General features: G+C 34.3%; 1 protein-coding gene across 3 annotated transcripts in view; it reads left to right on the forward strand.

Annotated features, from left to right (window-relative positions):
* LOC106710152 overlaps nt 1–10,058 on the forward strand; it is a 125,364-nt gene extending 115,306 nt beyond the window's left edge. For 2 of the 3 annotated variants that reach the window (XM_014502141.2, XM_014502142.2), the window contains 13 exons: nt 892–967; nt 2,317–2,409; nt 3,771–3,832; nt 3,915–3,986; nt 4,337–4,474; nt 4,934–4,999; nt 5,463–5,654; nt 6,468–6,684; nt 6,814–7,069; nt 7,235–7,394; nt 7,603–7,821; nt 7,966–8,135; nt 8,246–10,058. In XM_014502141.2, coding sequence (XP_014357627.2) covers nt 892–967; nt 2,317–2,409; nt 3,771–3,832; nt 3,915–3,986; nt 4,337–4,474; nt 4,934–4,999; nt 5,463–5,654; nt 6,468–6,684; nt 6,814–7,069; nt 7,235–7,394; nt 7,603–7,821; nt 7,966–8,135; nt 8,246–10,034 — 3,510 coding nt within the window. In that variant the 3' untranslated portion in view covers nt 10,035–10,058. The remainder of the gene's footprint in view (nt 1–891; nt 968–2,316; nt 2,410–3,770; nt 3,833–3,914; nt 3,987–4,336; nt 4,475–4,933; nt 5,000–5,462; nt 5,655–6,467; nt 6,685–6,813; nt 7,070–7,234; nt 7,395–7,602; nt 7,822–7,965; nt 8,136–8,245) is intronic. The other variant, XM_014502143.2, reaches the window with a different exon arrangement.
* Nucleotides 10,059–13,751: the final 3,693 nt, after the last annotated feature.

Consider the following 13,751-nt stretch of genomic DNA (forward strand, 5'->3'; position numbering starts at 1 on the left):
AAATATATTAAAAGATATAATATCCACTAAGTAGCTACAAGGCATAACTTAACTTAATTAAATTGATTATAAATTATTTAAGAACGGCTTAACTCACGTGTGATCGTCCGGTGACGGCACCAACTAGTTTCGGACCCCCGACGGGTCTGAACGATCACACGTGAGTTAAGCCGTTCTTAAATAATTATTATTATTATCTCACGAAAGTTTAAAGAACTAATTAAATTGATGTCTATTTGCAATTTATCATAAAGAAAGTCAAAATAAGTTGTAATAATCAACTTGACATTATAAGATAATTAAATGACTCAATTTAAAATTTTAAATAGTTCAGTATATTACGGTGGTATACGAGTACCGAAAAACTCTAGAAGTACATATACAATGGAATGTCGCGTTGCGCAGCTAGGCCGCACCTTACAAACGAGGCCTTAGCTGCTAGCAGCATCCTTGAGGGGCCGCATTCCTAAACCTACCTCTATTTACGTCCAAGTCCTCATTTTCTTTTGCAAATATTAACTGTCAACGTGTACTTAATTTACTAATTATGTCTCTATTACTCCGACAAAACATTTTTATAATATGATACTGATATTATCTCTGACTTTCTGTCTCATAACAAAAACACAGGTTTGTTTTTCTTTCTGAAATATATCGACATCAATAACAATAACATATTCGTCTCTATTTTCTTCCTTGTATTGTATCCTCAAATACTATAAAAATAGTAAATACAATCAGCAAAATTACTTATAATTTTTCTTAGTATCTCAAAAGACCGATTTATTTTTACGTATGAGTAATTTTATATCGACGTATCACACGAAGAAATAGGACATAACTTCAGTTTTGCAAAATGAGATTGTAGTTAATTAATTTCATTTATTTCAGAACATTCTGGATAAATTCAATCCAGGCGCCCGGCAGATGATAACAGCTGGAAAAGCTTATCTCAAAGCTTTACATGGTTAGTAAACATTTTTTTTTATTTAACTTTAATTAAAGTTTTACTTTACTTTTTGATCGTAAATAAATTGGTAATAACAGCTTGTTCTCGTAGGAGCTGCAAGGAATAAAAATTAATAACTTTGAATGTAGGAAATTGCAACAGAGAAATCTAGCTAATAAACTGGCTACTGAGCATACATATTTCTTAATGTAATAAAATTGCCAAGTCTATTTCAAACCACTTGAAAGCAAGTTAACCTAGATGTCACCAGAGTGAACCAGTAAAGAAATCCAGAATGTTCACTATTGAGTGAAACGCGAACAATTAATTTATATAGTGTTAGCCAAATGGGTGCATCTATATGCAAAACCTCAGTATTGTGCGCTTGTTTGGCTACGGAACTGGGGCACAGTTTGTGCCAAATTGTCTGTGTTGGCTTATCTGGAGTATTATGGGCGACGTTCTACCAGCAATAAACTTGGTCATTGTGTAGGGATGCATAGCTCTTGTAGCTTGTTTCAACTTAAATTCGATGCCTCGTACGGTCAGTTAAATTGTTTTGCTACATGAAATGGATCCAGCATTAGCTTGAATTAAGCGAGTTCTCAAGCTTCTCTCAGTTTAATTGTACTGACATTGTAATGTAGAATTCCAAAACTTTTCATGACGTTGTCATGCAATATTTTATTGTTGTTCTGAATATTAATTTTCGTTTTTAAAAATACTTGAATCAATCAATTTTATAGTTCACTTTTTATATAATGTACAACGGTAATTATATACAAATCCCACACGGGCGATAAATCCGTATCTCTTTAGATGACCATTTAAAATGTACATCTTCAAACATGAGAACTGTATTTTTATTTCTCCTTTAAAAATTATCTTCATATAAAAGGATGTTTTTTTAATAGTTTGTACGTGCTCATAATAATTGTTTTGCGTAGAACAACAAATAAAGTAATTTGATTGAACAAATTCATTATCAAATTTATAAAGATCTGTGAAGATTGAAAAAATAAGAATTGTTCTGTAAACAAGTCCTTGTTTTGAATGAACAAACAAGGCAAAAAGTAATATTGTGTTTGTAAAAAACGGGTACAGAAAATATTACATAATATGTGTATTTTCATATAAACGCAAATGTACTAAATTATACGGGACGTAAGAAATATCAATTTATGAATTGCTTGTCAGAAAGCCTCCTTTTCGATCTCAAAACACATTTTCACATTTGCTAGTGACGTTAAATTTTTTCTTAAAGATCTACGTGTTTCTTCATGAAAATTATAAGACTAATTACATAAATATCACATTTTAAGGATGTTAAATGGAATAGAAACAAAATAACTCTTTATTGTGAGCAGGCGCCGCCGCGGCCTCTCGTCTCTACGTTGATGCAGTCGGCAAACTAGGCCGGCAAGCGCAGCAAGGCACATGGGGCGGATGTGCTGATATTGGTATGTATTAATAAAAGAAAAACTGAGAATTCACGAAAACCCTTAACATATCACGCATCTTACCTTATGGTTTTAATGTTTTTATCACATAGTATGTAAAAAAATATGACCCTTTGCCACCCGGCATTGATGAAAACTGGATTTGAATCACTTCATTTGTCTTTTGTTTCTTGTCATTATCGTCTCATACCACCACGTTGATATACTGAGCTACTTTCATAGCTAATTAAACCCACTTAATCGTAATATTCCATTGCCGTAACTCTTGTATTAATTTTATTGTTACCCTTTCCTAATCTTTGAAAAAACAGATTACAATATGTATTAACACAAGTGGGTATAATGGCAGTAGAATTCTAGGGTAAAATAAAACAAAAACAACTACACTTTATATTGTAACCTAGTATCTTATGAAGCCTTGTTTATTTCTGTTAGCAGTCTACTGACAAGTTGATGTTATATAGTAGCTCTGTTGACTTGATGGTAAGAACACGAGATATAACTTTTAACTATTTTGTTTACCCTGCAGTCACGTACAAAGCGATGTGCGGGTTATTACTTTAGCCGAGTTTACATAACTTAAACTTGTTTACCTTGATCTTAGACAAGATCTCAGCAGCAGCATAAATTATTAAAGTTAATGGAATCTGATATAAATGTCGAAGAATAATAAAATCGACCTTTAAATATGCGACTCGTTTGATTACTTGAGATGGCGGGTTGTTGGCTACATTTTTGAAATGTTTTGACAATTTAATTTAATTTGATATTCGTATGAGAGTATAAACTTTTATGTATTTCGTTTATTGTTAATTTACATTTTGATTACATAATATAAAATCCTATCACACACTTTTCGGTGTAACCTACACAACATATTAGATGAAGGGACTTAATGTACCCATATCTATGATAGTTAAAAATTGTAACCAATTAAGCTACAGATTAGGATACCCTTAGTATATATGTTAGTATGGATGGTAAATGTAACAAGGGCAAACGAGTCTAGGCCTGCGTGTTGCCAGCCTTAATCTCAGACTATTAATGATATCGTAAGACTAGAGCCTTAAGTTGCTGTGATTCTAACTCGTGTAATCCAATTGACATTGTTATTAAACATGTTTACTACACGTTGAGAATAAACCGAATAAGTATTGCTATTTTACACGTTTTTCTCAATTTTAACTAAAAGGTGGCCAGTTTAAAATATTAACATTTTGTGATCAAGTCACAGAACTTTCGAGAATTTATTTGAATTTCTATATATTTACGTTGTCAATCTCAAACATACATAAATAAAAACACTAAAATACGTAAATTATACATGTAAAGTGATTTCATAAAACCGTATTTTATTTCAGGAACAGCTCTTATGAAAGTCGTCGAAGTTTACCGAGAGATACAAGATCAACAAATGAATATTGTAAGCTTTTATTCCGAGAAAAAATATAAACTAATGTTTCATTTCAATTCGAAGTAAACTAACCTTTTTTTATTTATTTCAGCTCAAAGCATTTTACGTAGATTTGTTGGTCCCCTTGGAAACTAATCTGGAGAAAGATACAAAAGTAGTACAGGTTGGTCAAAAATAATTTTCCTTTCATATTCTTTTTTTCTAGCATATATACGAATAGAATCTCAGTTTCAATGTTGTTTACCGAAAAAAGTAGCTTTGGAGTTCGAACAAACGTAAGCGTCTCCTTTATCTGAAAGATAAGATTTTCTATTAAAAAAGTTTCCACGAAATGGTGCGGTATCTTGTGAACGCACGAGTTGTGTATATCTATGTTGTAAAAGTACTGCATTTGAAGCGAGTTAAATGGAAATGTTCATTTTGAACGTAAGCCGGTAATATTAAAGCAAATATACAAGTTGTTAAAGTTTCCTTGTACAACTTTACTCTGTAGCCTGTTGTGTTTTGTTTTAGTCTGAACAAAAAAGATTCCTTCAACAACACAAATTGCGCTCGGAGAGCTACAGCAAGGCCGCTGCTACGATTAAAAAGCAGAGAAAAAAGAAAACGAACGTTACAAAAGTTGGATCGGCCATGGACAAAGAGATGAAGGTGAGCAATGTTAATTAATATTATTTAATTAAATACAGAATACCTTTAAGAGAATACCAGCGGTATTATTTATAAATAAATAACCATATTGTACTCGAATTACCATTCAAATATAATTTAGCAACAACTTGCTAGAGAATAAATTTGTCACAAACTCTAACAGACAGTTTTTATTTTGGAAGTATTTCCAATTTTACTCTTAGAAATTAATGATTTAAATTATTTAATCATGTTTACGGCTCAACAAATAAGTAGATTTTTGTCTCATTTTCAAGCTCTTAATTTTTTATGAAATACAAAAAGCTTTTCACATGAAATTGATGAAATAAGAAAATTTTTCATTTCCTTAAATTTATACAAACACTCAATATAAATTGAAATATGGCAAAACACAAATAAAACTACATTTTAATGTTTTCTTTAGTCCGTTAAAATCTTAAAGAATTACTGTTTTTTCAGAGCATGCAAATACTCGAAGAGGAGAAAACAAAGTTGGATGCATTTTGCGAACAAAGCTTGAAAAATGTAAGTATTACTTCAAAGGGGATCGCTTTAGATAAGGCTTTTAACAACGAAGTAATAAGAAGAGGATTGCGTAACATTTAAAAGATATGTAAAGGATAAAGAACATGTTTACATTTTGCTTGTAGTTTCTCTTTTTTTATTGGAATTTTATGATGCGAAAATAAGTGGTAATGTTGGTCGAGGTCGTCCCAAACGAACTTACGAGTATACCATTCAAGTTGGTGAAAAACTAAAGAATGATGGTATAAAGAGCACCCGAAACCGACGTGCATGTATGCGTAGTATGAACGCGGAAGACGCGAGAAAGTTATGCCAGGACCGTGCCGAATTAAAGTCCATGGTGTCTGCCTGCCCCTATTCGTTGCGGTCATGAAGTTTATTGTTTTTATGTTTTGAAAATATTTTCTACTTGTTAGGATTTTTACCAAGAAATAAGTATAATGTAAGGTATTTAATTCCCTAGGCAATGACACAAGAGCGTCGACGCTACGGCTTTGTGTTGGAACGTCAGTGCTCGCTGGCGAAGCACTGGCTGGCGTACCACAGTGCGGGCGCCGCCTCGTACAGCACCGGCCTGGAGGAGTGGCTGGAAGTCTCCCGCACCAGGGAGTTCCTGCCTCCCAATGTTGAGGCTATGTTCGTTAGCAAGATGAGGGTAGGAAAAAGTTTTCTTTTTTTAAGATGGCTGTGCTTTTAATCTATCTTTTAAAATGAGTTGAGATGAGTTTTATTAATTTTACCATAAAACTTATGGGTTTCAACAAAATATTTTTCGGAACCGTACTCCAGTGCTAGCTCAATGAATGATTTTCTATTTTGTAGTAAATACTTTAGACAAAGACATATAAATTTTAGTTATGTTCAAGTAGAAAATACCTTGAATTGAATCAAAATTATAAAAACTTTAACTTCAACATTAATATAAAACTAACAAGGTTTTTTTAATTAATTCGGTTCATTACACAAAACAGATAATAAGGATATGAATGGGAAATAGTATTACTGAAATCTTTAACTCTCGGGCTACGTAATGTGTCGTAAAAATCTGTCGCCACTAACGTAAAATCATTTTATGGTCCCTCATATTTTATATGGCTATTTAAACTGCGCGTGCCGTATGAAACTCCTGACGCACGGAAAAATACGCTACAGAATACAATACCGAATGAAATTGCGTCTTCTGCCACTGACATTACTTTTACATGAATATGGTTATAGGCATATTAAAATTAAAATGCGATCATAAAACATCGCGTCAATCGATCTAAATAAAAATTCACGTAAAATAGCCAAGTAAATAGCCAAATATTTTGAGAGGTTATGGCAAATATTGTTAAAATGGTTGTGCAGCCAGTTCTTCTCCTACTGGTTATACGATTGTTTTGGTGATGATTTTAAGAAGAACAAGGATTATATATAGTCTTGCCAAAGCACAAAGTAAAGTATCATAATATATTTGTTTCCACAGCAAGTTTCATTTTGGGCCGATGAAGACGTGTACGCAAGTCCACGTAACGGTGACGACGATGACCGAGCGTCAGTGGGTTCTGCACTGAGGAAGACGCGCTCAGTAGACGCGTCTTGCCTCGATGTACGCTCTATAGCCGAGCTCGGCTCACCCGCACAGGGACTGTCACGAGCTAAATCAGACTTCAACCTGCAAGCTAGTTCTCATGGTGAACCGGGTAAGTTGCTGTTTGTTTTTTTTTTTTGAATAAGACAAAATTTAGATCGCAGTAAATTAAATTTTCGCAATCGATTTCCAAAATTAAAACGCCGTAGATCTTATTAACACAATTAAATAACATTTGCAGAAAATGAAACTCGTATTAGCAACGCACGACCGTCATCACTGGCCCCGCCGACCGCCACCAGTCGGGACCCGCCTTTAGCTCGCGCTCTATACGCTTACGCTGCTGCGGGTGACAACCAGCTGAGCTTTCAACAAGGAGATATTCTGGCACTACTCGGGGACCGAACCAAGGGCTGGCAGTATGGTGAAAACTTGCGCACCCACGGCGCGGGATGGTTCCCTCTTGCATACACTGAACCGATACCTACTGAAGAACCGTAAGAATAACGTTTCGGTCATTAATTTAGATAAATAAACTAACTATATTTGCATTATCCTTTCCTCTAGAAAAACTAAAACTAAACCTAAATTGTCCAATGTTGTTCTAGTTCTTAATAATGTTTGCTGGTTTGATTTACGTGTCCAATTTGTTTGTTATCAAGTGTGAGTTCCCCGGCACGTTGGAGCACCGTGCAGACGCCAAGCGAAACGCCACCGCCAGCGCCTGTGGCCCACGCCCAAGTTTCCACTACGCCGCACTCCCACTCACATCCTCCGACACGCATGTTTGGCGACACCGTTACTGCTCATCATGTCAATAAGGTTATTATAGAAATATTACAGTATTACAGAAATATTCTTGAATAACAATATAACTTAAATAATTATACTAACTTAAATAACTTTACCAAACAAACATTTAGCTAAGTATGCTATTCTATAACTATGACTTCTATTAGCATGAATCAAATTTGACTCGGTAATTTTAGCTATGAATTAATTACTAACATTTTAAATTGTCTTGCTTTAGGGCCGCTTGGGAAGTAATTCTCCAGGTCTACCACCGACGCTACCGGCGCCGTCGCCGGGCGCTCTTAGCTCATCAGCTAGTGCGACATTCCATGCTTCTAGTGGAACCACCTCCACTACTAATGCTATTAAGAGTTCCACGTCTGCCGCCAGCTTTACTACTCATGCTGTTATTGAAACAAGAAGCTTTGGACCGCAAACTCTCCCAATGCGTTCACAGGTGCGATCGCAAATTAAAATAAAATAAATTTTGGAAAAATTCCTAAAATAATTTTTCCTAATATATGTACGATTTAATCTTAACTCAGATTACATTTTTAACAATTGTTTCAGTTAAACATTCTGAATGTAATGTTATGTTTAGGTGGCGCAGAATAAAGCTGTCCCCACTAAGAGTGCAGTAGCAACAGTCGGTGCCGTGGGTAACGTATCGCTTCATAGCTCCAATGACTCAGGATTTTCAAATGAGCCTCCGCCTCAACCCGATGTTGACTATAGCGACGAAGAGGCACAGCGACTTCGCGTACCAATCAGGTATTTGTCATATTTGTTGTTTTTGTGTGTGTAGTTTTTTATTTTTTCTTTTTTTATTATTTATGCTTTTTGTAGATTTGCTAGACTTATTGCTAAATTTTTGTTTGTAGTAAAAACCATCTAACCAACGACAACAAAGCATATCTGTTAAAAACTCAAAGTCTTAGACGTGGCCCAAAACCCGCCAATGCAAACGGATACTTAACTGATGATCAACAATTGTTACTGCGCAACATGCTCGACATGGACAAAGATTCTCAAAAAGTAAAAAGAACCAAATCTTTCTGGAAATTTGGTCGCACTACTTCCGAGGAAATAATGGAGGGCATGTCTCTTTGGCAACATCGAGATATAGTAGATACTGTACCGGAATATAAGAAAAAATTATTTACAAAACTGAAGAAGGAATTACGCCCTGCCCCGGACATACCTGAACCCAGAAAACCTATGAAAAACGAAAACAAAACTGCACCCGAAAATGTACAATCTCGACCACAAGATAGAACTACGATTGATAGAAAAGATGTAAAAGTAACTGGCGGATTACGTCAAGCTAAAAGTCTTGGATCTATACAGAATGAAGAGCGTACAGAAACAATTAAGAAAGAAAACGAAAATTATCATCAAAACCAAGCAATGAATAAAAAGAGCATGTCTGAGAAATCAATAATCGAAGAAAAACAAGAAGACTTTACCCTACGAAATGAATCTCGACATTCAGACTTAACGAATACAAGCACCATTAAAACAAACTTTGAAAACAGTTTTTATAACGATGAAAATGGTGATGGTTTTGTAATGAAAACTGTTAAGCGAAGAGAAATTCTTCAAAGATACGACAATGACAGCAGTTCTGATGTTAATTCTGTTGCTTCAAGCACTGATCCATATGATTGTATTATTGTCGACGACCATATGACATCAACGAAGCAACAAGAACTTGATAGACGCAGACAAGGTCGTTCGCTAGACGATGAAATTAAAAAGAACAAAGAGAATACTTACATGCCAGAGTTTGAAGAAATAGAAATAAATCACATTAAGCAACATGTTCGTGGGACACCGACTAATGAAAAAACCAAAAAATCATCCATTGAACGTTCTCCGCAAGTTATGGAATTCAAAACATTCAAAGATAATTCAAAAGAAATAAAAACATTCTCTGCCTCATCTGAGACATTGAAATACAAAGATAATGATCCGCTCGCTGACAGATATGGTATGCCAATAGAACGTAACAATAATGAATCTTATAATGGTTACGATGATGGAACTTTAAAATATAAAAAAGGTAGAGAAAGCAAAGACGAAAAGAATCGTCAATCAAACAGCTTTGAAAATGGAAAGAAGCTTAAAGAATATCCACAAAATGAAGGTCGTCAACAAAAGAAAGAGCAGCGACCAACTGAAAATCGAGAACCAAGAATTGATTACTCTTTGGACAGACGTCAAATTAGAAAAGATTTCACTGACACAAAAAATAGAGACCCAAGATTAAGAAACAGGTCTAATAGAAGTTACGATGACAGTACTTTACCATATAATGGACGAAAGGAGGAAAGGTACTATGACGCAAATATTTCGTACTTTAGCGACCAAGAACGACGTGCATCACGATACGATTACGAAACTGATTCCAAGAAAGCAGAAAAATCGAAAATAAGACAGGAAGAAGCAAGGCTTGAGGCGAGGCGTTTTATGGATCGACGAAGCGAAGGCCCTTATAGTGAGTCCGATGACCAAAAGTTCAATGAAGCCTTAAAACAACAGCGACCTCAATTGCTTCCACGTACAAAACTGCTCAAAAGAAGTGTAGATGGCAGTGAATTACCGGAGGAAGGTCACACATTCGGGCCATGGTACGACTTATGGGGTCGAGAATCAGCCATGTATAAGTAGTGTTAGAAGTTTTTTGTATTTTAGATTTAGTTGCATTTTTTGGTGTATGTATAGTTTTTTCATTTATTTTGAATATTTTTATTTGTTTTCTTGTTGTTAATCAATATTTACTTTAATTTATTTAGTATCAACATTTAGATCGTTTTTATAAATGTAACATGTTTTTTTTTTCTATAGAATTAACAGTTTGTTCAGAAAACTAGAACTAAGGAAGTTTATTATTTGCATACTTATTAATATCAAATTATGGGTTGCGGTAATAATCATTTTTTTTTTAATTACTTGTAGGGTTGTGAACCCCGCCTTTTGGCACTAATATATTTCAATACCATAAATCTTATAGTCATTTATTTCTTTTACTATAGGTTTTGTTACATTTTACCGTAAAATTTATTATTTAGTTGTTGCATTAGGTACCTGTAATTGGAACGAAATACTTTATTTATTAAAAAACAATATTTAGAAAGAAATTAACGAAATATTAGTCATTACATACATACCAGATAACCAAAAATAATCGATTTTATTTTAATTCACTAAGGTTAAAATGTTGACAGATTCTTTTAAAGAATTACTTAAAAAAAGTTTGTATCCGTTTTCTACACAGGCCTCAACAGTTCGCAACAGTGAAACTAAGAAAGGCATTAACAAATGACCGGTCGTCGCCTGCCATTGATTAATATTATACGTATTTTGTTATAATATGTATGTACTAAAATGTAAATTAGAAACACCATGTATTTTGTACAGTTATTCATAGTTTAAGAAAGAATATATCACAATTTTTTACATTAATATTTGTTTTACTTCTACCCCAAAACCTTGCTGTTGACTAGTAATTAATTAAAAAAAAAACAGGTAACTAATACATTCCAGGAAGAATACGAATCTCAGCTCTCACTCTTCGATATCTGTTATACATAAATACTCTAAACTTTAATTTTATTACAAAATTAACTGTCAAATCCGTATTCACCTATGCTAAAGTTCATGTAACTGAAAGTTTATATAAAACTAGACAAAGGATATAAACTTAATCCATCTTCATAAGAATGCAAATTTTTTAACCATTTCACGTTAACAATATTCAACGAAAACCTAAATTTACACATGTAACAGAAGTTAAAATGCAAAGGTAAGTTTCGAAAGGAGAATAGAGTTTCCGAAACAGAGAGGGATGATATGCCGCGAAGCAAAGCTGAAAAGTTACTGCCGTTATTAAGTCGCGTCAAGTTTATTATGGAAGTTTACCCGTGAGTTTTTGGAGCGCAGGCCACGTAAGTAACAATGTACACTTTAAAAGGGAATTAAAACTTTAACTAGCGAAGTTCTCCTAGTTATACGGTGTTAAGTGACAGTTTTGCCTACCACAAAGAAACTGAAATACTTTGATGCCATCAATTTGCTATAGATAATTCACGTAATGACATACGCCACTGCACACCGATAGACTTCTGCAGAGGTGCCGGCGATTCAAGCAATAACTACTGGTGAGCTGATGTCTTCACTATTAACGACATATTATTATATGAGTAGCGAACAGCGAATTTAAACAAAGGAAAACTTTTAATAAAATTTGGAAACTAGCTTTTACCCGCGACTCCGTCCTCGCGGAATAAAAAAATGCACACAAGATTAAAAATTACCTATGTCCGTCACCTAGTTCTAAGCTATCTTCCCATCAATTTTCAGCTATATCAGTTCGACCGATCTTGAGTTATAAATAGTGTAACTAACACGACTTTCTTTTATTTATATAGACGTAAGAACACGACTCAAAAGTAGTAATTACAAATGACAGGCAAAGATCTATCGCACTCTAAACAAGTAAACTAGTAACCATAATAGTATTAGATAAATTTAATTTTAAAATCTGAAACGCAAAGTAGATAAGAAGTAATAGTCATCTCTAAGGGGACCAATTTACATTTTTCATAAGGCATTACAAAGAAGCCTGTCACAAACGACTGGCACTCATTCGCAGTGCTCTTAGATATTTCTAAAGCGAATCGGTAGCAAAGGAAAAAGAACTGAGATAGTACGATCATACGAAACGTAGCAAAGCTTTATTCCTGTGCCGCGAAGTAATTGGACGTATTTAGTCTACTACGATTTCTAACTATGTATACTTACCTAAATTATGTTATAGTTTATGAAAATGTTGTGTGTTACACAATTCAAGCTCTTTGTTATTGTGTCTTTTCTAAACACTTTCAAATCTCTTCAATTATAAATCAAAATACACATTTTTTTCTTACAACATTTGGTAAGTGTAACAAAAAGCGACAAAAACAAATTTATCAGCGGATGACAAACAAAACGCTTAGGAAATAGGGAGAACGGCTTCGACAAAAAAATCAATTTGCAGTGCAAATCGAGCGAGGAGACCAATGCTTTCCAAGTCATCGGTTCCCTTTAAGCGCCTTGGCCCGGAAAAATCTACAATTTTGTAAAAAATATGTGGAAACTTTTTTTAAATGCAGCGGTTGCACACATCACGGCCGCATCGCGTGAAATGGGAATTCCATTTTGCTCGCGCTTTACTGCCAATATTAAAAATGTTTTTTTTTATTCAAAGTTCACATGCGAATTAATAAATAGTTAAAATCACTGCAATCACGCAGTAATCTAATAAGAATAAAATAGACGCCTATTTTTTAAGTAAATAAAAACTGTTATCCTATCTGAAAATTCAGTTGAACTTTGCAATTCGAATTGTAGTGGGATTAAATGAATGCTACAAAAAAATAAATATTTATTGTTTAACGTATATGCTATTACACCTTGTATGAAATTAAAGTCATGAGATGTTCAAATTGAAATTAAAAGACCAACGCTGCTTAATCAGCATCAAACTCGACTATTTTCATTTGCAAAAATTTACTGGTATAGTTAAACTTATATACAAAATATTAATCAATACGTGCCGCGTGGTAATTCGATTTTACGAAATACGTGTTCATTAACGCTACGTTCACCGCCGGCTATTCACAGTACACTCGTACCACACATAATTTAAAATGTGGGATAGTCGCGTGACATGGCATATTGTTTGCCGCGCTAGACGTAATCCGAATGATAAGCGAACTGGGCAATTTGGCACCGCCGGCGGTCTCTATCGGAGCAAATGCCAACCCGCGCCCCCTACCCACAAGCCCAAACACCCCGCGCACATCACACAACTTTATCCAAGCCAATTTTACTTTGTTAGGAATTATATAAATATGACATAAAATGTTATGTACACGATTAACATTAAAATAAATTTATAAAATGTATAAATTTTATTCAATTAGATCATAAGTCCGATTGTTATAAATCCGATTAGATTAACAATAGACTGACACACACATTTAATGGTTACATAAATAGTCTCTAAATGTGTAGATGAAGCTTGTAAATTTTTACGCCATATCTACAATAACCTTAATGAACAATTTTGGAACTCTGAGTGAAGCAGAAAGAGCCCTTTACACTAGCGCGACACTGGCGAGAGAAGATGCTGTTTCCAGAGGAACGGCTGCGATTGTCATATAAAAGCTGCAAGCAGCCAGTCGCTTAGGGGAAAACTCTAATATATAATATACCTTATATATACCCTTGACTCCGTACGGGCGGAATTAAAAAAAAAACTTAGTACCCTCTGTGTACTTCCAGACAATGTTCTACATCTGTGCCAAATTTCATCAAGATCCGTTGTGCCATTCCGGAGATACC

Source organism: Papilio machaon, chromosome 10 (genome assembly GCF_912999745.1).
Source record: "Papilio machaon chromosome 10, ilPapMach1.1, whole genome shotgun sequence".
NCBI classification, from domain to species: Eukaryota; Metazoa; Arthropoda; class Insecta; order Lepidoptera; family Papilionidae; genus Papilio; species Papilio machaon.